The sequence below is a fragment of the Balaenoptera physalus genome (assembly GCF_965194825.1).
Source record: "Balaenoptera physalus genome assembly, chromosome: 13".
In the NCBI taxonomy this organism is placed as follows: domain Eukaryota; kingdom Metazoa; phylum Chordata; class Mammalia; order Artiodactyla; family Balaenopteridae; genus Balaenoptera; species Balaenoptera physalus.
In genome coordinates, this window is record NC_138892.1 from 42422751 (window position 1) to 42447095 (window position 24345).

Here is a 24345-nt window from a genome sequence, read left to right on the forward strand (position 1 = left end):
ATTAAAGCTTATGTTAGTAGCCTACGGAAATTTAAACAATTTCACATATACCATCTTTCTTAAACTTTGGTATCTACCTTTATTTACTTGGGTGAAATTAAGTTTTAAAAATTACACTGGCCAATGCCAAGATTAAAGGCTGTAAATGTAAATATTCATGCTAAGAAAATATGCTTATGAATCGTACTTAAAAAGACTATATATTGAAAATCTTCAGTCATGAATTTACCTTATCAGCTTTCAACTTTCTAAGGAAAGATGGATTGTCATATCCCTTTGCTTGCCTTGCCTCTTGCAAATGGTTGATCATCCACACATTTTTTCTCTGCTTTGCCAAATCAAGTGCTGATTCACCCTGATAATATAATCAGAAGAAATTCACGTTAAAAAAAATGAAAGGAAAAGCAGAATATTTTGTTTACTAACTTTTAAAGCACTTCCACAAAAATAAATTGACTGCAGTATTAGTTCATTAACATTGTTTTTATGTTTGGCAAAGTCAATTACTAAAAGACTCTAAATCATATATTACTTATACGTTCCCATTCAAGGTTCAATCAGAAAATGTATTTACACCTCTTATTCTATAGATTCTATATTTGCTTGCATTTTAACTTAGAGAGTAATCAAAAAGTAGGTATTTTAGCACCTGCTGGATCAGAGGCTACCATTAAGTTTATCCAGTTATTTCATATTCTTTAAGGGTTTCATTAGTAATAGTTATTGCTACAAACCATCCTGCTGTAATACCAAACTGCCAGAAACCTCTCAGTTTAATTTCAGTGATGAACAAAGTCTGAAGAAAAGAACAGGGAAGAAAGAGAAAAGTCAACTTCCACTTCTACTGTTATATTGGTATTCTTGATCATGTTAAATTCATTCACCCATCCAGGAATTTCCAAAGAGAACACGGGTAGTAACAAAAAATGGTTAAACTTACATTATAGACTTGTAGCTCCCTTTAACTGCAAGAAAAAGAATTCCAAAGAGTATAACAGAACTAAAATGTTTTAAAGGCAGTAAGAAACAAGAAATGAGTGTCCCCAACTCTAGATCTATGCTTCTTTTTGCCTTTATTAATTTAAAATCTTTTTTCTCCTTTTGCAAGTTAGATACCCACATTTTTATTCTATTTAATATCCTCCACTCTTTATCTCCTTCCTTAAACAGAAAAGTAAAATTAATAATTTTGTTCACCAACATTTCAAGAATTCTGGATGAATATTGAAAATTACTTTAAAAAAAGAAAAAACATGTTAAAATTTTATTTTAAAAAACTGGATGAAAATAAAGAAATAAGGAGGCTTGGGTTCCTTACTTATGAGAGATAATTATTAATCAAGTATGGAGTACAGTTTATTTAATTTAAAAAAAAAAACACTGAAAAATAATAAGAACCAAACAACAAAATAAACACACCACTACCACCAAGAGCAACAACAATAACAACACAACAATAAAAACAAAAAGCCTAACCAATTCTTTAATAAAAAGATCAATAGTATTTAATAAGAAATGGGCTAATCTAGGTGAGTCTTTCACAAATAGGGATATTTGTTTTAAAATATCTCCTTACCTATTCCAAAATTCTATGTCACCTAGGTTGTCAGAACCAGCTAATTAATCCAAACTAAAAGATTACCTGAATAAAAGCAATCCCTTGGGTAACAACTCCCAGAGAATATCCTGCAGTTGCCTCGGTCCAGCTGAGCATCCCTTCCACTAGAGGGCCATGTGACACCTAAGGATTGCCTAGATAAAAAGATGGAGGGAGCTTTAAGCAATCTTTCAACTACTCCTCTAGTCATCTGACTACTTTTATACAGTTCTTTTATTCAGCTGGTAAAATAAACAAGCAATTAATTTAAAGGATTATACTAAAACCAGGGTTCCAAGTCAAGTCTATATTTGAACACTCCATGTGTCGGCCAAAATAGTAAATGATAATAACAACAGCAGTAATAACAAGAATCATGGAGTATTTATAGACTATGTAACTAACTGGTAATAAAAGAAATTCTTCAGGGGTTTTGGTGTGATACACATTATGGAAGGTGGCAGGTGGAAGATCACTTTTTGCCTAAGTGAGGTGGAACTTCATTATTAAAACTAAGGAAAATTCTTCCTTGGAGACCATCTAGGTGGGGTACTTAAGAGGTATTTTCTGAAAATAGTTTCTTACCTCTTTTCAAGAAACCATATAAGCGTTTTTCAATATATTAATTAACAAAGCTCAGTAATTTTATATTTTGCACAAGCTAAAAATTATGTCCTTTGATAACTTTAGAAAGAAAAATCATAAATGCGTAGGCAGCACTCAGATTAACTGCCCTCCCCAAACTCAATTCATCTAAATTTATCAACCAAAAACATGTGCAAGGGGGTGAAATATTCTTTAAATTCACAAATGAGATGCTACCATGAAAAGGGATTACTGCATAGGTCATTTTTCTTAAAGTCTTAGTGTCCCAAATCACTCCCCCTCCTCACTGTTATTACTTCAGAAGATTTGAATTTATTCTATGTAACCAGTATCTGGGGCCATGGTTTTTGAACTCATTTAAGTCATGTCTGATGAAAAGACATTGACTCTCTCCCCAGAAAAGTGCTGATACTTTATTTATAACAATTTCAGAAGTCCATGGACCCACCCCTTAACCAAAATCCACTGCTGGGTCCCAGATTGAGAACCTCTAATCAAGGTCTTATGGCCATTCCTAATCCTTCTAAGGATCAAAAGTAGTCATTTTAAAGTCACCTATCATTTAATATTTATTGTCTGCAAAATAAGTTCTTATTTTGATAAAAGAATAATTTGTATATTAAAAGAATTGAATCCCTTACTCAAATAACTAATTTACAAGGATATCTAGTTAATATAAAGACAGATTTCTAAGAAACTTAAGCTTAATTTTATTTAGGAAATAGCTATTTTAGAAGAAATAGGGCCAATCAATAAATATTATAACTAAGTATAATTTTTCATATTCTTTGAAGAATGTAACTTTTACTAGCTATTAAAGCCATATCCAGATTTACAGGTTCCATCTTGGTACAATTTATGATTATCAACCAGACTTTCTTTCTCAAGACTTAAAATGAAAAATGGAAAAATACACAGCTATGAATCGACTTTGTCAAATTCTAGGACAAACAATCTAGGTTGGGTTTTTTTTTATTAATGAATTTTTCACTTTCAAAATTAAGTTTACTTAATTAGCTTGACATTTCACATAGCTAAAACGCACCACCTCAAATTATATATGACTAAAACAGAACCAATTTCTATTGCCTTCATTCCCAAAAAAGTCTGTTTCCTTCTATCTTCACAACTTCAATACATATCACAAGACACTCAGTTATTCAAACCAAAACCTAAGTAATCGATGTTTTTTTCTTTCACCTTCATTTCTAATCTACCTTTTCTTTTCTACTCTAAACTATCATTTCCAAATCCATTCATTTCACTCCATCACTACTTCTACAATCATGGGCTAAACTAACATCATCACTTGCCTGATTTATTATGAAAGCCTAACTGATCTGCATCTATCCCTTCCATTTTCTTAATTCTTCAATACATTCTCCAAATACCAAAGTAATTTTTTAAAAAATATTAAAAACACAAAGATTATATAACCATTCTACATAAATCCTTCCAACTATTTCTCATGACTGAGAATACAATTAAAGTTCCTTATCATGGCCTTGTACCTGTCTCTCTCTCTCAGTGTCTCACTACTTGGTCAAAGCTGTCATTTCTACACCTCTAACATGGCAAGCTTATTCCTGGCCTTGGGACTTGCATTTGTAGGTTCCTCTACATCAGGGGTCCCCAACTCCCGGGCCAGTACTGGTCTGTGTGGCCTGTTAGGAACCGGGCCGCACAGCAGGTAGTGAGCGGCAGGCAAGCAAGTGAAGTTTCATCTGTATTTACAGCCGCTCTCCATCGCTTGCATTACCGCCTGAGCTCCGCCTCCTGTCGGCATTATGGTGAGTTGTAGAATTATTTCATCATATATTACAATGTAATAATAATAAAAATAAAGTGCACAATAAACGTAACGCACTTGAATTACATTTATTGCCCCCCACCCCAGTCCGTGGAAAAACTGTCTTCCACAAAACTGTTCCCTGGTGCCAAAAAGGTTGGAGACCGCTGTTCTACATGGAAAGGTTTTTCCCATTATCTTTGCATAACTGATCCCTCATCAGACAAATCTCAAAGCAAATGTCATCTCAGAGGCATTCACAAATCACTCTCATCTGATGTGACCCCCTTAGCCCTCGTCATGACCACATTTGCCTATGTGTATGTGTTTTTAATTTACTTATTGTCCATTTCCTCAATACAGTATAAGTTCTGACAGAATAGGGACTTCATCTATCTTAAACACTGACTCCCCAGCATTAAACAAATATCTGTTGAAAGAATGAATGGTTGCCACTAGAAGGTGATAACTAGACTTCAGTATATTAGGAATCAGCCAGATTCCAGTAGAAAAGGTATTTGATACTTATTTCATCCTTTTAATTACTTTAAAAGTACATTTTTAAACAAAAATCTACTTTTTCACCAGTGTGGTTAAAAAAGATTATTTTTACTCTGAAAGTATAAATGTTCCCTGAGCAACTGAAGCAACTCCTTAGACTTTATTTCCTTTAAAAACAATGTCACTCCAAATAAGTCAAACAGAGAAAAACAAATACCATATGATATCACTTATATGTGGAATCTAAACAAAAAAATAAACAAATAACAACAACAACAAAACTCAAGCTCATAAATACAGAGAACAGATTGGTGATTGTCAGAGGTAGGCAGTGCACTGTGGGGGGTGAGGAAGATTAGTGAAGGGGGTCAAAGGTACAAACTTCCAGTTCTAAAAGAAATAAGTCACGAGGATGTAATGTACATAATGGCAACTATAGTTAATAATACTATAGTGCAGGTACTTCCTTGGTGGTCCAGTGGGTAAGACTCCATGCTCCCAATGCAGGGGGCCCCGGTTCGACCCCTGGTCGGGAAACTAGATCCCGCACACATGCCGTAACTAGGAGTTTGCATGCCACAATTAAGAGTCCGCACACCGCAACTAAGAGTCCACACACCGCAACTAAGAAGCCTGCATGCTGCAACTAAGAGAGTCCGCATGCCGCAACTAAGAGAGTCCACATGCCGCAACAAAGATCCCGCACGCCATAACTAAGACCCAGTGCAGCCAAAAAAAAAAAAATTATTAAAAAAAATAATAATAATACTATAGTGCATATTCAGAAGTTGCTAAGAGCAAAGCTTGAGGGTTTGCATCACAAGAAAAAAGAAAATTTTGTGACTGTGTATGGTGATGGATGTTGACTGGACTTGTTGGTCATTTTGCAATGTGTACAGATGTCAAATCATTATGTTGTACACCTGAAAGTTGTATAATGTTATATACCAATTATACCTCATAAAAAGTTAAAAAAAAATGTTACTCCAGAGCTAGCAAGGAATTATATTTAAAATAACTTCTTTTTGTCAATGGCCAACCTTGATGATACAGTCAGATAAAATTAAAACATTAATAAAAAGAAAGTAACCAAAAAAAAAAAATAGATGTGTTTCAGTAAAAGTTCTACAGGTACAATAAGTAGCTCAATTATTTGACACAATAGACTCTGGAACGTAGTCACATGAACTGTACTAGTTAAGGAAGCTGCATTCCAGTTTATCCCATCTTGGTACCAAATAATTCATGTGCTGAGCCTATAAAACATCAAAAAATACAAGGTTTGAACCATTTAAATCAGTTCAACTATCTCCATTCTTACCATTACCTTTCTGTTGAAATTCATTATAGATTATTTCTTTTACTAAGACTAATCAAAAGTTTATACAATGGTTAATGTGGAGTACAAGTTGAAAAGACATTAAACTTACAAACCACACCTCAAATACTTAAAGTTCATGAATGAAGAGAAGTTATCTAAAATTTTATATGGTAAGAAAAGATATTTTTAAATGTTCTGAAAATATACACTACTAGTTTCAAATTCCAAAACTGTGCAGTAATCTTGTCATAATTCTTTGGTACAAATGTAATTTCAATATATTTATATGACTTTTGCGAAGTCTATGGAGACTCACTATTTGCTGTAGTGAAATTGGTTCTATTTTTTCAAAAATATAACACTAAATACTGGAAATGTATTCCTGGGGCATGACTCACTTTAGGAATGGCTATCTAGTAGCTAAGAGATGAAAAAATAACACTCTAAAGCAATTCAGATAATAAAACATAAGGTCATCTCATTAATTTTTTCTCATGGGGATATTGGTCAGGTTTAGTCAAACTCCTCCTTTCTTACACTTTAGGCCATGGGGTCAGCCTAATTTACTAATCACAGTGTTATGAACTTTTCAGAACTTCCTATTTAAAAATGTTTGGAAAAGCAAAAATTTCTCTCTACGATTTCAGAAGTGGCAGAGAGGTATGCTAGCATAGTCATGAAAACTAGCTTAGAGGTAAAGCTCAAGACTACACGAATCTTCAGTCAGTCAACAAATACTTAGAGCGCCCATCACATGTCAGGCACTATGGTAAGTTGACTTTCCTCTTTCCATACATTTACTAGCAGATACTAGACCATTCTGATCACTTTGGGTAAAGACACGAAGACTTGAAATTTAAAAAAAAGAAAAAGAAAATACATGGTTTTCTCAGTTTCTTACAGTTTCCAATAAGATATTCGATATTTACTTTTAACTAATTAGACTCATTTCTAAAAATTGGTTATAATCGTAAACAAATTTAAACTATTTTATTTTAGTAGTTTAACCTTCTCTTCTTAGAGTAATCAAATAGAGGAAGAACTATTCATTGCAACATAAAAAGATGCCCTGATCCAGCAGGAGATAACCTACTTTTTGATTGGCATTTTAGATTATTATATGACTCGAACTCCTTTCATATTTAATTAGCACATATTCCTTACAAATTTAAGAAGCATGACTCAGAAAATACTACGGTCTATAGTCAAAATGAAAGAAAATCTGTCAACGGGCACAAAGATATTTATGAATGCACATTATTAAAAGATGATGTTTAAAACTTTTAAGTCATTTCACAGAAAGAGTCTGTTGCTGAAGACATGGCGGATCCTGAAGCTTTAAAAATGAGAATGGTTAACCAAAATTTAAGACTACCAATAGCATTTTCTGGCAGGTATTCATAAAATGTTTATGAATTTCTAAATGCTCAGAGTGTAAATGTTAATTGTGCTTCTTTGCTCTTAGATAATTTTGTATACTTTTTTGGTATACTTTTCCTGGATTAGTCCAGCATTTGGGGGAGAGGAGTTCTCCTATAAACATCATGAAGGTGTTTATCAAATTTAAAGGTCTTGACCTTTAAAAAAATGAGACAATCAATGACCAAGTCAAAAAATTACTAAAAGTTATTATGCATACTTGTGATATAAACTTGTGCTTCTCTGCAATGATCTTCTTAAAGAAACCAGAAAACTATTCTATTCAGCTATAAAAACAGATTATGTAATTTAATTTCCAGAAGTCAGTAAGAATTCACTAATGCAAAGGCCACCAAAATCTGAAAATTACTCCAATACTAAAAAGACGAAAGTAAATAAATCAGTCTTTCAAAACAAATTCTTGCATGGAAGCAAAGGGTTGAGCTTAAATGAGAAGTTTCTTCCACCTCTGAAAGTCTGTCAAAAAACCTATGTTTTATTAAGGAATTCCCATCTTGGTAACCACACTTCACAAAGCACAATCAATACAGGCTAGTTTTACCTTGATATTCTGGGCATCGACATTAGCTCCAGCTTCCAGAAGAAGACTAATGACTGTGGTATTCCCTGCTAGTACTGCCCAATGCAGAGCAGTGTTTTTGTGATACTTGTCACCAAGGTTAACTGAAACATTGAATGTTAAAAGCAATCTAGTTGGATCCACACTGAAAAGGAAAAAAAAAACACAACAACAACAACAACCCTAATTTCAATTATAGAAATCATTACAGATACTAAACTGATTGTGGCTGCATTCCATCTTGGAACACTTCTATTCTAACCTATTTTCAACAACTTTATAATGAGTAATGAGACAACATTCTTAATATGAAGTATTAAATACATGCAACACCATATAACCTAAACTACTCTGAAGAGAGAGCACACTTCGTCCTGACATTTATTATTTTTCACCTAGGGATTAATGCCATTAATATCTATATAATTAAACAATTAAAAATTTAAATTTAAATCTAGATTGTTCCAAAAATGATTTAAGGCAACTTACTAATTAGTATGTTAAACTTGCCAATATGCAAATCACATAAAAATGAGTCACTTTTTAAAAAGAAGGTAACATCTTCCATTCTTGGAAATTGTTAAAAGAAGAATACCTTAAGGATACTACAATTACCAACATAAAGGTAAACACAGAAACTCAAAACATCCAAAAAGGTAATTTATGTTATATACTATGTACTCATTATAAGAATTTTAAATATTAGTAAGTATAACATTAATTGCTTTTTCTCATCACTTATTTTACATTTTATTATGCTGAAAATTATCTGAATAAGTATTTTATAAACGGTTACATACCTATGTGTTCTATAAGCTGCCCACATTAAAGGCGTCATCCCATTCTGATCCATCATATCTACATCCTGATATAGTAAAAAGAAAGTCAGACAGTAAAAACTTCTAAGTTCTTACCAAATTTACTGAGAAAAATATAATTTACACATCACAGGAGAAGCCAACATAATAACAGCACTCAATCAAGGGTGATTTATGAAACTTTTTCTTTCTTAACTTTAAAATAAAACTATTATCACTGAATATTTTAATTAATGTGGATATAAGTATCTAATTGACATATATTAAGTATATATTCAATATTTAATTAACTTCTATTTCTCGTTTTCCCTTTTAAGATGCTTCACTCAGCCTTTCAATGTTTTCATTTAAAGATCTTGACAGCCTGTGCTCCGCAACAACAGAGGCCGCAATAGTGAGAGGCCCGCGCACCGCGATGAAGAGTAGCCCCCACTTGCCGCAACTAGAGAAAGCCCTCGCACAGAAATGAAGACCTAGCACAGCCATAAATAAATAAAAATAAATTAAAAAAAAAAAAAAAAAAAAAAGATCTTGACATACTCTTGATCTTTCACCCTCAAAGGATCAATTAAATAAATGACTTATGTCTCTGAAAAACTTATTTATACTAATTCATGATAGGAGGGAATAATAATACCCTATTTATTCCTAGGCATTTTAAAACAAAGAATAAATTCAATAAACTTCAACAGATTCAAAAAAGTTTGTTTGCTTTTTATCACTATGTCACTACACATAAATATTTTTAGAATTAACTAATTCTACAAAGTTTGCAGTGAAAAAGCAAGGTAATAAAGCAATCCTCTGTCTTACTCCCCACCATTTTCACTTTTTTTAGCTCATTACTTTGGTCTTTACCTCCACATCTTTAAAAATAAGATAACTGAATTGCTACTTTTTGATTTTTCAGTTTTAGGCATTATCCTAAATATGCATATTTTACATATCCTCAATATGTAAAATGGCAAATTCTCTCTTTCTTCTCACTGTCCGATCACAAATATGCACCTTTCCTACTCTTTCCTCTGAAAAGATCTATTGTAATTCTGGTTCTACAAATATTTGATATTTACATTATTATAAATATATATGAATACTATTCCCAACAAAGTATGTAGTAAACCATGATTACTTTCCTCTCCTACCCAACTTTTTTGCTTTCCTTGGTACTGCATTTTTTCTCCCTTTTCCTTAGTTTTCTTTTTCTTTCTTTTTAGCAAATCAGAATTAAAACTACTACCTGTTCAACCAAAACTCTTCTCAAGTTACCTAAATCTCCTTTCAAGACATGCTGATGTATCAGGGATTCTACCAGTTTCACTTCCCTAAAATTCCTTCTCCTGATCCACTCCAATCTGCCTGAGGCACCCGTCTCATTACCTAGAACAGGACTTCTCTGAAGATAGAAATTATTTTAAATTCATCTTTGTATTCTCAGTACCCAGAAGAGTAGATAATCAAAAAACATTTGTTAAATGAAAAGACATGTTTATCTACCTACTCTTCTAGGCTTGGGAAAGGCATGGGCTTTAGAATAAGACAGACATGATTTTGAATTCCTAGCTCTACCACTTAATAACTATAAAATTGGCAAAAATACTTTAATTCTCTGAACCTCAGCTTTCCCACCTACAAATTTGAATACAAATAATGGCTTCATAAAACCCTTGTGAGGATTAAATGGAATAATATGTGTAAAGCAAACTAATTCCATAGCCTGGAACATAACAGACATTCAATAAATATTAAGTTTCCTCTTCTTCCCTTCCCCATCTCCCATTCCTGGATTACATTAAACCAGCAGATCTTATCCAAGTTATGTTATCTAATTTACCAGTCAGTGGAGAGAGGACAGAGTTATAGTGAGTACACTATAAAACACTTCATAACTCTGTGTAGCAGTTCTCTGTAAGCCACTCTTACTGATGGGAGTATGTCTCAAATATCCAAATGTACTGAGGCAGAAAAAATGCTGAGAACCACCACATTGACAAGTGACAACACATATCCTTGGACATCATTAGTTTTAGTCTCTTTCATAAAAACTATAGTCGAATGTTATGCCTTATCACTACAAATCTATTTCTAAATTTATTTTACGTGTTGTTGGGAACATCTCACGTAACCTCACTCAATATTTACATTATACATGTTGATTTTTTTCCAATAAAAATCTTAAAAAAAAATCTTCTCTGAAGAAATGACATACTTCCTTGTTTCTTATGTGAGAGTTAAGTTCTGTCACTTATTTTACTTCCTTCACTGCCCTAGTTTGAAGAAAGCTCAACTAAATTTGATGTCCAATTAAAACAAACATGTAAATTCTTATGTTTAAGTTTCTTCTTCCTTTTTAGTTGCCTTTTTATATTCTTTTTAAAAAGTGACAGTATTTAAAATATTAATAGGTAAAATAAAAAATGTAAGATTATACCATATCTCTAGAGTACTAAAAGAAAAATGAAATTCAACCTTTTCTTTCTTTGGGTCGGGATTTAAAACTTGGTACCTCTTTTCCAAGTTCAGCCTGGACGTATGAGTATTCTCTATTAGGAAGAATTAACAAGCCCAGATCAAAAGGTTATGGGAATTCCATGATCAACAGGGCTCCATTACTTAGTATTTTCCCCTTTTTTTCCTGAAAACCATCCAAAAGAATTGGTAGTGAGCACTGAATATATTTAACAGTATAACTAACATGAAACAATTGTGAAGAATAGAATGACAAACTGAATGGAAATGTTACAGGCCCTAAGAATGTAAATTTGATAAAATTAACCAAAAATGGGGGGGAAATGGAAAAAGGCTGACAAGAAAGTATAATGAGTGCCTAACCTGTAATAGCTATGAGTCAAAGGATATTATTTAAAGCTGAAAAATCAAGTAATAGAAATTTATCAGAACAAGTTAACACTAAGAAAAACAGTATCATTGACTAATGTCAATGTAAGACAGGGAAGAGAACGAAGAAATTAGAAATACACTAATTTTATTACTGCTTATAATTGGGAACTAATCAGGACTAATAAAAATTGAGCAAACATCTGATTAAAGTGAGAGAGAAAAAGAGAACTGTGTGACTGAGGAAAGAATTACCAAGCAGAAGAAAAGAGCAAGCACAAAGGCCCTAAGACAAAAGCTTACCAGAGCTGTTCAACGAACAGCAAGAAGACGGGTGTGGTTAAAGCAGTAGTGAGGGGGAGATGACAGAAGATGAAATCAGAGGTATCCAGGGCTAGACCACACATGGTTCTATAGGCCAGAGAAGGACTTTGGTATCCATTTCAAGTATAATGTAATGCACATTAGAGTGGTTTTCTTTTACAATATTTTAGCATATAGATTGAAAAAAAGTCTGTAAAAATATATACTAAACTGTTAAAGGAAGTGATCTCAGTGGGGAGAGGAGGTAAAGGAAGAGGTGGGATTTCATTCTCTAAGTCATACTCTTCTATTATGTTTGAATATTTTACAATAAGTATGTGTTACTTTTCTAAGCAGAAAAAAAAAAAGAAAACTCTTACTCATGAAAAAGAAAACTAATTACTTATCAGACATTTATTAACCTTATCATGCATTTACTGCACAAAAGGTACTGTGACAAAAATCTCTGCCCTTGAAGAATTTTATAGCCTACATGCTATGCCAGAGTTAAAATGATTACTGAAACATCCAAACTCCAAAATCAATAAGCTAACAAAAATAGTGAAAACTTTACACCACTTTTCCTACCCAGTTAAAAACTGGAAGAAAAAAAGTGAACATGTATTGTAAACTTATATCTGTAATACAGAAGGCCACTGAAGACAATGTCACGTGCAACAGCGCCATCTACTGCTTCAACTGCCAGTCTAGAAGGAACCGTAGGAGAACAAAGATGATCCCCTGTGGTAGCTGGTCTCCAAAGATGGCCCCCAATAAACCTCCCTTCCCAGTATTCACGCCCTTGTGCTCCCTCAATGAACATGCGCTGGCACTGTTACTTGTTTTAACTGACAGAATGGAGCAGAAATGTTGTTATGCCAGTTCAAAACCCTTAGAAAAGTCAGACAGCTTCTGCTCTTGCTCTTTTGGGCGCTCTGAGCCACCATGTAAGAAGTCTGGCTTCCCTGCTAGAGAGACCACATGGAGGGGTATCGTGGAGAAGGAGAAGTTCTAAGACTGCATGGAGAAAAAGAGAGAGGCCTAGCTGTCAACTGAGCTCAGCCTTTTAGCCATTCCTATCAAGATATAAGGTATGCAAGTGAGCCATCCTCCAGCCCAGTTGAGCCCCCAGATGACTGCAGTCCCCTGCCGTTATCACAAGAGGAACCACCCAGCCAAGCCCAGTCAACCCACAGAATTGTGAAATACAATGGTTGGTTGTGTTCTAAAGCCATTATATTTAGGGGGTAGTCTGTTTACACAGTAATGGATAATAAACTCCTCCTTCCAGCAATTAATTTTACCAGTCTATGCCTCTTCTCCTTAGCAATAGTGTACAACACACAACTGTCACTGACCGGCACTGCCAACAGCAAATACCTTAAAGGATTCATGAAATAAATACTATTCAAATTCTAAATCTAATATTTTAAATTAAAATAACAAATATATGTTAATAGCACTGAATTAAAATCATTTGTCTTTCTCTTATGATAAGATCCTTAGCTATAAAACTAATGTTTAAGTACAACCAGAGAAAACTCATGAAAGAAAAACTGAGTGACATTACTTTTAACAAAAAAACATCTGTTATTGAAACAAATGAAAATCACGGTACACAGAAACTGATAATATTTAATATGATTATAGTCACTACATATTCAGGAGAAATCAGGAAGAATCACTTAAATCATGAGAATTTTTCTGACATGTAAGAAGCAGTATTTTATATAGCAGAAACAGAGAAAATGACTTAAGGAATGTATCGAGAGGGACTTAATACAGAAAATAACCAGTAATATGTTCAAAAAAGTTTAAATGAATTCAGATGATATATTCAAAAGACGTAATTGAGGGGAAAGAATAGATATTTAAATATTCTCCCTTACTTTCTGGAATTCATCTCTATCACTACTGGAAATTAAAAAAACCCAACTTAATGGATCATAACTGGTTTTCATATTTTTATGTTAACTACATTAAACAGCTTAATATCAAACTAATTATATATTTATTTATTCTCTTCATCCATCAGAAAGTACTATTTAAATATCACTAGACTGTTATACTTGTTAACACCAATGATATTAGGTATTTAAACCATGAAGAACGTCTGATTAAAATCTACCCCATTGTGACTTTTTTTTACCTGTCCTTTTGCTATGAGATAAGCAACAATTGAGGTATGTCCAAACTGGGCAGCCAAATGAATACAGCTACATCCTTCTCCGTCAATTAATGAAGGATCTGCACCATATTTCATTAGTTGCACGACCATAGATAGATGGCCTTGTCTAAAACGTAAAAGAACAAACACTTAAATATATAAAGTTATTTCAAACAAGAAACTCTGGAAAGATCTTTTTTTAAAAAATAGGGTAATGGTGGAAAAAATTACACAAATCTTATTTTACGTTATTTTAAAATAGGTCTATGTCAAGACACATTTAGGATTTTATGTTCTTAAGTCTTAACTGGTATAAATGGTCTTTGAAAATTTATAGATACTCATAACTTCTTTAAATATGTAATAAATAGTTACTATATTCTATTAATCCTATTCCAATGTGTCCTTAATTGTCCCATGAACTAGATACTTCTTTCATTGTAAACATATGTAGGCTGCAAAAGTATTCCAAAGTTTAACTCCATCTTATAATTAACTGGATTAATATCAGCATGGTTAATTCCTTAAGGAGACTTTGGACAATAAACTTTGCTTCCAATGCAGGTAACACTGGACAGCAATACGTTAGCACATTATTGATATTAATTACTGGCATAACAAGTTCTCCCATTCATTTCCGCATATTTTTTTTAAAGTTACTTAGTTATAGAGTGCTAAAGGAACCAAAGGGAAAAAAAAAAATCCAGAAGTAAATTTAAACCTTGTGGCCCAGTGCAATGGAGTTGAATTTAGGTCTCCTCCAAGTTGATCCACAATAGCACCTTTCGAAATATAGTATCTATAAGACAAAATTTTAAATAATTAAGACAACTTTCATTTTCAATTTTAAGAAACTGTACAAAAAATAAAGAAATAAATGTTTTTCATTTTAGATCTCATGCTAGTTTATGCCTTTGACAATAAACAATCTTTTGTGAGTTTTTAAAATATATTAGGAGAATTTTACATCAAACCTATCACTCTCTTTTGTTCCAGAAGTAAAAGAAAAGTAATTTTTTTTAAATTACAATAAAGAATAGCAAAGCCAAATAACAATCATATAAAAAAGAAGGCAGTCAGAGAACCACAAAGATTTGGATCCCACAGCAGCATCAGGTAGAATTTTGGAATTACAACAGCTGTAGAGCAGGCCAGACACATAGCCTACCATGGGTAGAAGCTCGGCTTTTTAAGCTCAGCTTGACTTTCCTCACAAGATTACTATAGATTAAATCAAACAACATATGTGAAAGAGTTTTATACATTGTAAAGTATAACATAATACCACCTTGTTATGATGCTTTATTTGTTATGCTTTTAAAGCTGTGTTACTTTAAAAAGAAAGAGCAACCTCATTTCTTACTATATTCATGTCATAACATCTTGATATTCTCTGAAATGAACAGGACCTAGCTGCTTATATAATGCTTATTTTGGAACTGATCAATGCAATGAATCTTGAATACAAATGATTTCAAGGCATTTGATGGCAAATGTTTGATATATGTATATATTGAGGTTCTTAAACTGTTCTAAGTGATTACTGCTTTAGATCACTAATGCATTCACTCTTAATGCTCAGAGTTCCAAACATTTAATATATTCAATACTTACAAGCTTGATTCAGATACTTTCTGCTTTATATATTTAAGTTGGTACTTTTAAAGTATTATGCAATGAAGGGCCCAATTCCACTCTATCATACAGCTTGAAGTAACTTAAAATATTTCTAGACTAAAATATTTCCAGTCCAAAATACCAGACAGTCTGAACACAAACATTCAAATGCTCCTAAACTGTTTCTTAAGGTACCCAGTAGACATTAATGCAATAATTGAAAATGATTTTTTGAGCCCAAAGAGAAGTATAGCACAGCCAAAGAACAGCTTTGATAGGAAATATTTTCTTTAAAATTCCAACTAGAAAGTTTTTTTAAGCAATTTTATTACCTTCTCTATAGTTAATATATCTGTGTTCCTGAGACGTATTTTTACTCACATTTCAAATTCTTGCTAGGACTATGGCAATGAGTGATTTCCAAACTAGTTCTAAAGTACAACTTTTTTTTTTAACAAGGATAGGGGAACTTTTTTTTCTGCATGATAAAGAAGAGTAACTTCTATCACCTTTTCATTGTAAACCTCTGGAAGAAAAATACTATATTTTTATAACATGTTATTTTTTGTAGCTTTAAGACCCTAGTTCAAACTACAAAATTCTGAGAAGATTGTATAATTCTTATTTTTAAACTCAAGCCTCCTTGCAATACTATAAGATGGTTATTATCAAGAAATGTACTTGCGGGTACTAATGATCCCTAGGTTTTGAGAAGAGAATATCAATGAACAAGAGATAGCAACAAATACTTGAAAGATGAAAAGCAAAGAGCTAAAACCCAAATGTCTCCAGAGGAGAACACCAGTGAGAAGCAAACCAGAATATGTTATAAAACCCTAGAAAGGCTAAGGGATTAAAGGCAATAGTCACCTCAAAAGAAAGCAATAAGAAGCTGGACTGTAAACAGAAACACTGGTTCAAAGTCAATATAAGCTGCCGAAAAACTGTCATTTTCTTACTTATACTCTCACTGAAAGTGAGTGTTTATTTAGCATCACAATAGGCATTTTAGTGACACGGAAGCAATCAAGCAGCTGACAAAGCTAGACTAGTTTTCTTTGTGCACTGTAATCTTAAAATGTGACTACTCAAATTTTTTAATATTATTATAGTGATATTTCAAACTCTTCTATTAAAGTTCAGATTCATTCTAGTGTCTCTAAACTTCTCATGCTCCCGTTGATTTTAACATTCAACCATTCAGTATTTGCCAAAAGGTGTACTCAGTGCATCTTTCCAGAGAAATTTAAGACTCAAGGAATTACATCACAGAAACATATGGGACACTGAAAACGTAGCAATGTAAGTTTACATGCTAAAGGGACATTTGGGAGGTTCCTAAGTCCCACAACTTCCAATCAGCTTTGTTATGTCTCTCCTAAATATGAATGGTCAAACATGACCAGATAGTTGAGGAAAGCTTCAAACATGGAAGGAGACCAAAATAAACAGAAGAAGCCCAAAATAGACAATATATAGAGAAGAAGAACTTAAAACACTAAAGTTATAATAAATATCCTCCAAAAAATAAGAGAAGATAATATACTCATGACATAAGAACAAAACATTTTTTTTAAGTGGGGTGGGGGGTAGAGATCAAGAGAGAATGCTTCAAATTGAAAATGCCATAGATAAAATTAGAAATTCAAAAGAAGGATTAGAAGATAAATTAAGAACATCTCCCTAAAGTACAATAGCTATAAAAGGACCATATCAATGCACAATAATGTAAACTTTCACAAAGTGGGGAATAAAGAATAAAAACTTATATGTCGCCAGGGAAGAAGAATAAGCCACACACACACTGTGCTCTCAGAAATTATAAGCTACATATTTTTTAACAAAGCCCCATATTCGTTAACAACACCTTGACTTGAAATCAAACTGAAATCAGAGACTACAAGCATTATTAGCTGTTGTTAACAAAGAATCTTGAAGTAACAGGAGACTGCTGAAGACCAAAGCCTGCACTAATCCTTTTTATTTCATTATATCAGGGTAAAATCTAAGAAATAGTTAAAAGACTTCCACTTGAAAACACTAGGAATATATGAAATCCAGGCCAGGTGAAGGTCTCCACCTTTCCAAATTATACTTACTTTACTATCTTACCAGCATGAAAGTGACCCAACTAACTTTGCTTGAAGCAAGCTCCTATAATACATCCTGATGGAACAAAACTGTTAGAAGAGACACTTCTCCATGGGTCTCTGGTGGCTTCCATATGTCTTGCTGAGTATATGAGAAGACTGCGAGGTCCTGACCACTCTTTACACAGGCCATTTCTCAGAGTTCTGTTTGCATCAAGCAACCTTGAGAGATGAGGTAATGTCTCCCTCTGGGACAAAGAGCAACCTTGCTTCCCATGTACTATAAAAGCAATGAATATCCACTGTGTGTGCTGCATCCATCTGGACCATATCAAGCCACTCCCACAGGACCTAGGGACCTATGCAAATATGATGTTCATGCTATTTGCTGTGCTATGAATAATAAAGTCCTTGGTCTCTACCTGAGTCATGTATCTTCTGCCAGCATCCATGAAATAGTAATATGCTGTAGCTTCTAAGAAGGGTGTAATTCTAGACTGAAAAGTAAAAAATTAATCTTGAGGCTATAAGTACCAGTTACTATAGAAAACTGCATTTACTCACCATTATGTTTGCTTTAGGAAAGTAACTTGCTAAACTATGAATTGTAAGAAATTAAGTTTACCCCCTGATTGGGAGATTGTGATTGACATATATATCACTACTATGTACAAAATAGATAACTAATGAGAACATGCTGTATAGCACAGGGAACTCTACTCAATCCTCTGTGGTGACCTAAATGGGAAAGGAAATCCAAAAAAGAGGGGATATATGTATAAATAAGGCTGATTCACTTTGCTGTACTGCAGAAACTAACACAACGTTGTAAAGCAACTATGCCCCAATTAAAAAAAAGAAAGAAATTAAGTTTACCCCTCTGAAGACATGATATACACAGACACTGTTGTTATTAACCCACTCTATAGTTAGTGACTTTATTCTGTAACCTCACTTGCCCGTAAGTGGTGGAACAATCCATAAGGCAGGCAACATCAAGACTTTTTGTCTGTATTTCTCATTTTAGAGTTTCTTATTTATTTTTAAACACAAGACAAATGTGAATTTTTTGACCAACAGAATGAGATCAAATATATCTCAACTATAACACTTGAAGCAAAAAAATAATAAAGTAATGCTTTAAAATTCCGAGAAAACTAAGCTTAATCTAGAAGTCTACGCTCAGCCAAACAACCAATAAGGTTTGAGGGCAGAAGAGATAGTAACTTCAAAAGATTTACCTCCCAAGCACTCTCTCTCTCTCAGAAAGTTATCAAAAAACGTGCTCTACTAAAACCAGAGAGTAAACCAACAGAGAGAAAAACCTGAGATCCAGGAAACTGAAACCAACACTGGAGCAAAGGTACTTCCCAGAATGATTGCAAAGGTAAGTCTCAAGACAATTGTTGTGCGTAGCTCTCAAGAGCAAACAGTCTGGGCTGGAACAGAAAGATGGAGAAATTCAGGAATGATTGCATCCTCCCTACTCCACCAAAAAAGGAACCAATAAATTATCTGATACTGTTTGCATACACAGATGGCTTTTACAGTTCTGTCTATGAGTATGGGAACAATTAGTTCCAATATACATAAAGTTAAACAAATGAAAAAAGAAAACAACTATTACTTCTGACAAAAATAAAAATTCTACAGGAAAAAAACAGATATCATAGAACACTTCTGGGCTTATCAGTGAGAACTTACATACGCACAACGATTTAAACTTTGCATAGTAATTTAACTAAAACTATAATAGAGGACAGAGGAAGAAGTATTAGTGGTGAGGTGTTCTGGGACATCTAGTTATCCCAAAACAGAAAGTCAAAATATAATAACTGATAAATCAAGAAACAGCACAAAAATTGGCAAGATTTATTAAAATTCAAAATTCATCCTCCTTACTTTCCTTCTCCTAAGAATTCTACAGATATATAAGAACATAAGCAAAATGGTATGTGAACAAGATATTATTTACAACACTGTATAAAATAGTAAAAACACTAGACTCAATCTAAATGTTCACCAATAGGTAAACCATTAAATAAACTAAGTCCATACAATTAAACATTATACAGCTTTTTAAAAAGAATGATGTAGCTCTAGTTGCACTGATATGAAAAATTTTGAAGATACATAAATTAAATGAAAAGAGCAGAAAAGCATTTGCTATCATTTGTGTAAAGAAAATAACTTTCTAGATACAAGTAACAACATAAAAATATAATATACAAGAGAAAGTACTGAAAGAAACAGCTAAAGTACTGAAGATAGTTACTTCTGAGGTACAGAACCCAGGGGGTGGGGGGGTACTGCTATTTCCACTGTAAGCCTTTAAGTACTATTTGATTTTTAAATTGTTTATGTACTATTTTGATTAAAGTAACAGTAATTTAAAAAAATACAGATACTACAGAAGGCTAGATAATTGGAACCAACCCTCCAATTAAAGAAAACTAAAAAAAAGCTCAACAAAATAAAGAAATATTTCCTAAAAGCAAATATTTCCTAAGAAGATTATGAGCATTTACCTGGCTAAGATTCAGGAGATTAAAACTGGGAGAAATTAGAAAACTACTTGGGCACCAGCTACCCTAGAGACAATTTGCTGATACAGAAGAGTTGGCCAAGAGGCAAGCTAAGCGGACAAAAGCAAAATAAGGGCTGGGACCCCAAAAAGCTGCACTGTAGGAGTAATTAAGAACCAGAAGTAAACCTGGCTCTAGCATGGTCTTCAGCCACCTGAGTGATCCAGAAAATCTAAAGCCTTAAATCAAAGTTGGGCTTAGCAGAAACAAATGGTATCTTCTCATCTTAGGCCTCAAATTATTCAACAAATAAGTTTTCAAGCATAATGTCTATTATACATTAGAAGATAGTCAGGCACACAAAGGAATATTATAACAGATACAGACCCACACAGACTCCCAATGCTATCTTCTCAGACACAGATTATATAATAACTATATTTTCAAGTATATAAGATGGAAAAGTACAGCAACAAATGAATCAAATAATGCAAGTTTAAAAAAATTAAAATTCTAGAACTAAAAAGTAAACAAAATTGGAACTCATTGAATAGATTTAACAGCAGATTACACATAGAGAATAAATGAACTGGAAGATAAGTCAGAAGAAGTTTCCAGAATGAAGCAGAGAAAAAAAGGACAGTACACACAGAAGAGAGGGTAAGAGACACAGCATACAATGAAAAGGTCAAACATACATTTAACTGGCGTTCCAGGAGAGCAAAAAGAGAATGGGGCAGAAGCAATGTTTGAAGAAATAATGGCTGAGATTTTCCAGAACTGATGAAAACATTAATCCACAAAATCAAGAATTTCTTGCAATCTTATTCAGGGCAAATAAAAGAAATCCACACCTAGAAACATCATCATGAAACTGCAGAAAACTAGAAACAAAGAAAAAAAATCTTAAAAGCAGCCAGAAAAAAGAAAGAAAGAAAAAAAAGCCTTAAGTGTAATACTTAGACTGACTTCTCAATAGTAACAGAAGCCAGAAAACAGTGGGATGATATTCTCAATGGGTAAAAAACAAAAATAAAATTAAAAGAGTGGCCAACCTACATTTCTATACCATGTGAAAATTTCCTTCACAAATGATGATGAAATAAAAACATTTTCTGACAAACAAAAACAGAATTTAGACATCAAGAGACCCATACTGCAGGCAGAGGAAAGGTTAGAAATACAAGAAGGGAAAAATGGAGCAAATAAAATGTAAATATGCTCTCCGGAAGAAAGTGATTCATGGAGTTCAATGCTTTAGTTATTACTTGCTTAATCTTTCTTTAGTACTCTAAGGGCAAATTCTTTTACCTGATATTAACATCCCATTTGTCTCTAGACTCTGTATGCTGTACTTAAAAGGCACACCTGCAAGCAGTTCATTTCAGATTCATGTCCCTGTCTAAAAATCTTATATCCAAATTGCCAGAGACTATTTTAGCCAGATTTCCTAAGACTTCCTTACCATCCTGACTCCTGCTTATCTAACCACCTCTTATTATTACTGAACAAGCAGATGAACAGTAAGTAATAAAAATAATCTATACTGAGTATATAAAGTATTCTTCATTTATGCTGGTGTGAAGTTAGTTTATTATTACCTGCTATTATTAACTCCTCTCTTTCCTTTTGTAGCTTTTACCTAGAGAATTCACATTTAGAATGTAAGCTACAAGTTAGACTGCCTGAGTTAAAGTCCAGACTCCAACCTTTATCAGTTGTATGTCAATGGTAGCATATTTAACCTCTTTATGCTTCAGTTTCCACATCATTAGGACAGCAGTAAAAATCATTATTTTTCACACAGGGTTACTTCAAGAATTAAGATTTAAGGAAATATACATGGAAAAGCACTCAGCATAGTATCTGTCACATAATAAGCATTCGATATATGTTAAAAACAATTTTTTTCAGGAAAAAAGTACACAGAATCTACATTTTAAAAGCTATGAATTTTAGAAATTATATATTTTATAATTATTTCTAATAATTGTATAGTAATAACTAATTACTTAAAAATATAGAAATGCTTACTTGACTAAATCTATTCTGTTATTGATGGCAGCCCAATGCAGGAGTGTAACATTTTCTTTGTCTGGTTGCCGTACATCATAACCTGCTTCCACCAATTCTCGGCAGCGTTCATATATTCCATATCTTGAAAAGAAAGAAAACGTGCGATTGTTACCACTATTTGACAAGAAATTTAAAGCTGAAAATAGCATTTCCAGAAGAAACTAATGCTCCATTTTAAAACCTGGAAATTAAAATGGCTTTCTCAATATAAAATGTTACTTTAAAAATATCAATATTCCAACAGCTTTTACTAATCCATTTTATAATTAAAAATTTTTCATCTATAAGTATGCAATAACTCAAAGTGGAAGAGAAAAGGATAACATAAATAAAATGTCTATCAGTTATTTTTCTTAATATCACCACTTATTCTACAAAACACTTAAGGCAGCTTATAAAAATACATACAGCTATGTTAAAAAATATTAAATCATAAAGAAGCAGTAACAAAGAGTTTATCAATGATTTAGAACAGCATCGAGAAAAAAGGATGTCTTACAACCTCAGGATTCTTTATTTACAAATTTAGCCTCAAAATTCCTAAGGCAAATAGAAAAGGAAGTGTGGGGGTGGGAGCAGGGCAGGTGCAGGAGGAGTCCTGTGCGTTCCAGCCAATGAGAATAAGAGAAAGTCTACTGGGAGAATTCGAGGAAAGACATTCACGTTTAATAAAGAAGAAAGGTGCACGCAGAAAGCTTGACCTTTTCCTCCCTTTCTGTTTTTGGTCATTCTGTGGCAGCATACATATTTTTTAAAACTTTGTATTATGGAAATTTTCAAGCATAAGCAAAAATAAAAAGAACAGTACAACAAACCACCAAGAATCCATCATGGAGCCTCAAAAACCATCAACTTTATCCTAAACAAAATACTGGATCCTTGGAAATATGAGACACAAAAACAAATTAAATGAGCTTTGACTATATTTGTAATTTCTTAATCAAAGTGGTCTCCAAAATGGGGAGGTATACCACAGGGTGAGGCTGGGGGAAAGGTGGCATAATAAAGGAACATCAGAAGCAAATATTAAAACTGTATTCGTGTCTTAGCTAACAGAGAAAGAAATTAAGCTGCATTAATATTTAATACAGCCTTCACTGCTTCAATGCTGCCCTACAATGGCTCTGTACTACATGTGTACACCTACACACACACACACACACAAGGTAAATCAATCTAAGGGAAGAGCAAGAGTTCCACAATTCACAGGAGATGACAGAAGTTCCTTCAGCTCTTTGTTCTTTTTCAGAAAATTGTTTACATGGGCCCAGTTAAGTGAACTAGGCGTATTACCTTAAAGGGCAGAATCTACCTCACACTTTGAATGAGACAAGTGATGATAAAAATCTTTTTAACTATACTGAGAATCGCTGGTTACTTTTCTAACATTTAAAAGTGAGTATGCATTTTCCTTTTAACAAAAAAGACAAGTGTTTCAAATCTGTTGGCTTTTTTGGGGAGTGGGGCACGGGCAGCGATGGCAAAGAACTGTGACTGGTATGCTATCCACCATATACAGTTGACCCTTGGACAACATGGGGGTTACGGGCGCCAACCCTCCCGCAGTCAAAAATCCACATATCACTTTACGGCTGGCCCTCCATATCTGCAGTTCCGCATCTGTGGATTAGACCAACTGCAGACTGTTTAATACTGTAGTATGTATTTGTTGAAAAAAATTCGCATTTAAGTGTATCCAAGCTGTTCAAACTTGTGTTGTTCAGTGGTCCACTGTATTCTTAAGAAAGGTAAAGATAGTCAGTCTGTTCCCCTTCAAGGCAAAGAGGATATTTCAGACACAGTGAGAAACTTAACTACTTGCATTTCAGAAAAACACCTACTATAAAGAGAATATTTTTTAAAAATTGTATGTTTGGAAATGTTTCTATCATTATATAATACAGATTCTGAAAGGTCTTATACAACAACTGTAAAAACTTTCTTATGTGAGCACACTAAGAAATTTTGAAACAATTTGCTAACATGTGTGAACCCATTTGCTGTAACTACAAAAATGTCAAAACCTGATTAGTTTGCAGGAACCATCATCAGAAAATGTACATTTACAAGGTAAAGTTTAGTAAAATCTTTACTTAGT

General features: G+C 33.3%; 1 protein-coding gene across 5 annotated transcripts in view; it reads right to left on the bottom strand.

Moving 5' to 3' along the window:
* ZDHHC17 (zDHHC palmitoyltransferase 17) overlaps positions 1-24345 on the bottom strand; it is a 137404-nt gene that overhangs the window by 79598 nt on the left and 33461 nt on the right. For all 5 annotated transcript variants that reach the window (XM_082418986.1, XM_082418989.1, XM_082418990.1 and 2 more), the window contains exons 3-8: positions 22206-22328; positions 14661-14738; positions 13922-14066; positions 8614-8678; positions 7796-7958; positions 230-355 (exon numbers count right to left, since the gene is read on the bottom strand). In XM_082418986.1, the coding sequence (XP_082275112.1) occupies positions 230-355; positions 7796-7958; positions 8614-8678; positions 13922-14066; positions 14661-14738; positions 22206-22328 (700 nt within the window). The remainder of the gene's footprint in view (positions 1-229; positions 356-7795; positions 7959-8613; positions 8679-13921; positions 14067-14660; positions 14739-22205; positions 22329-24345) is intronic.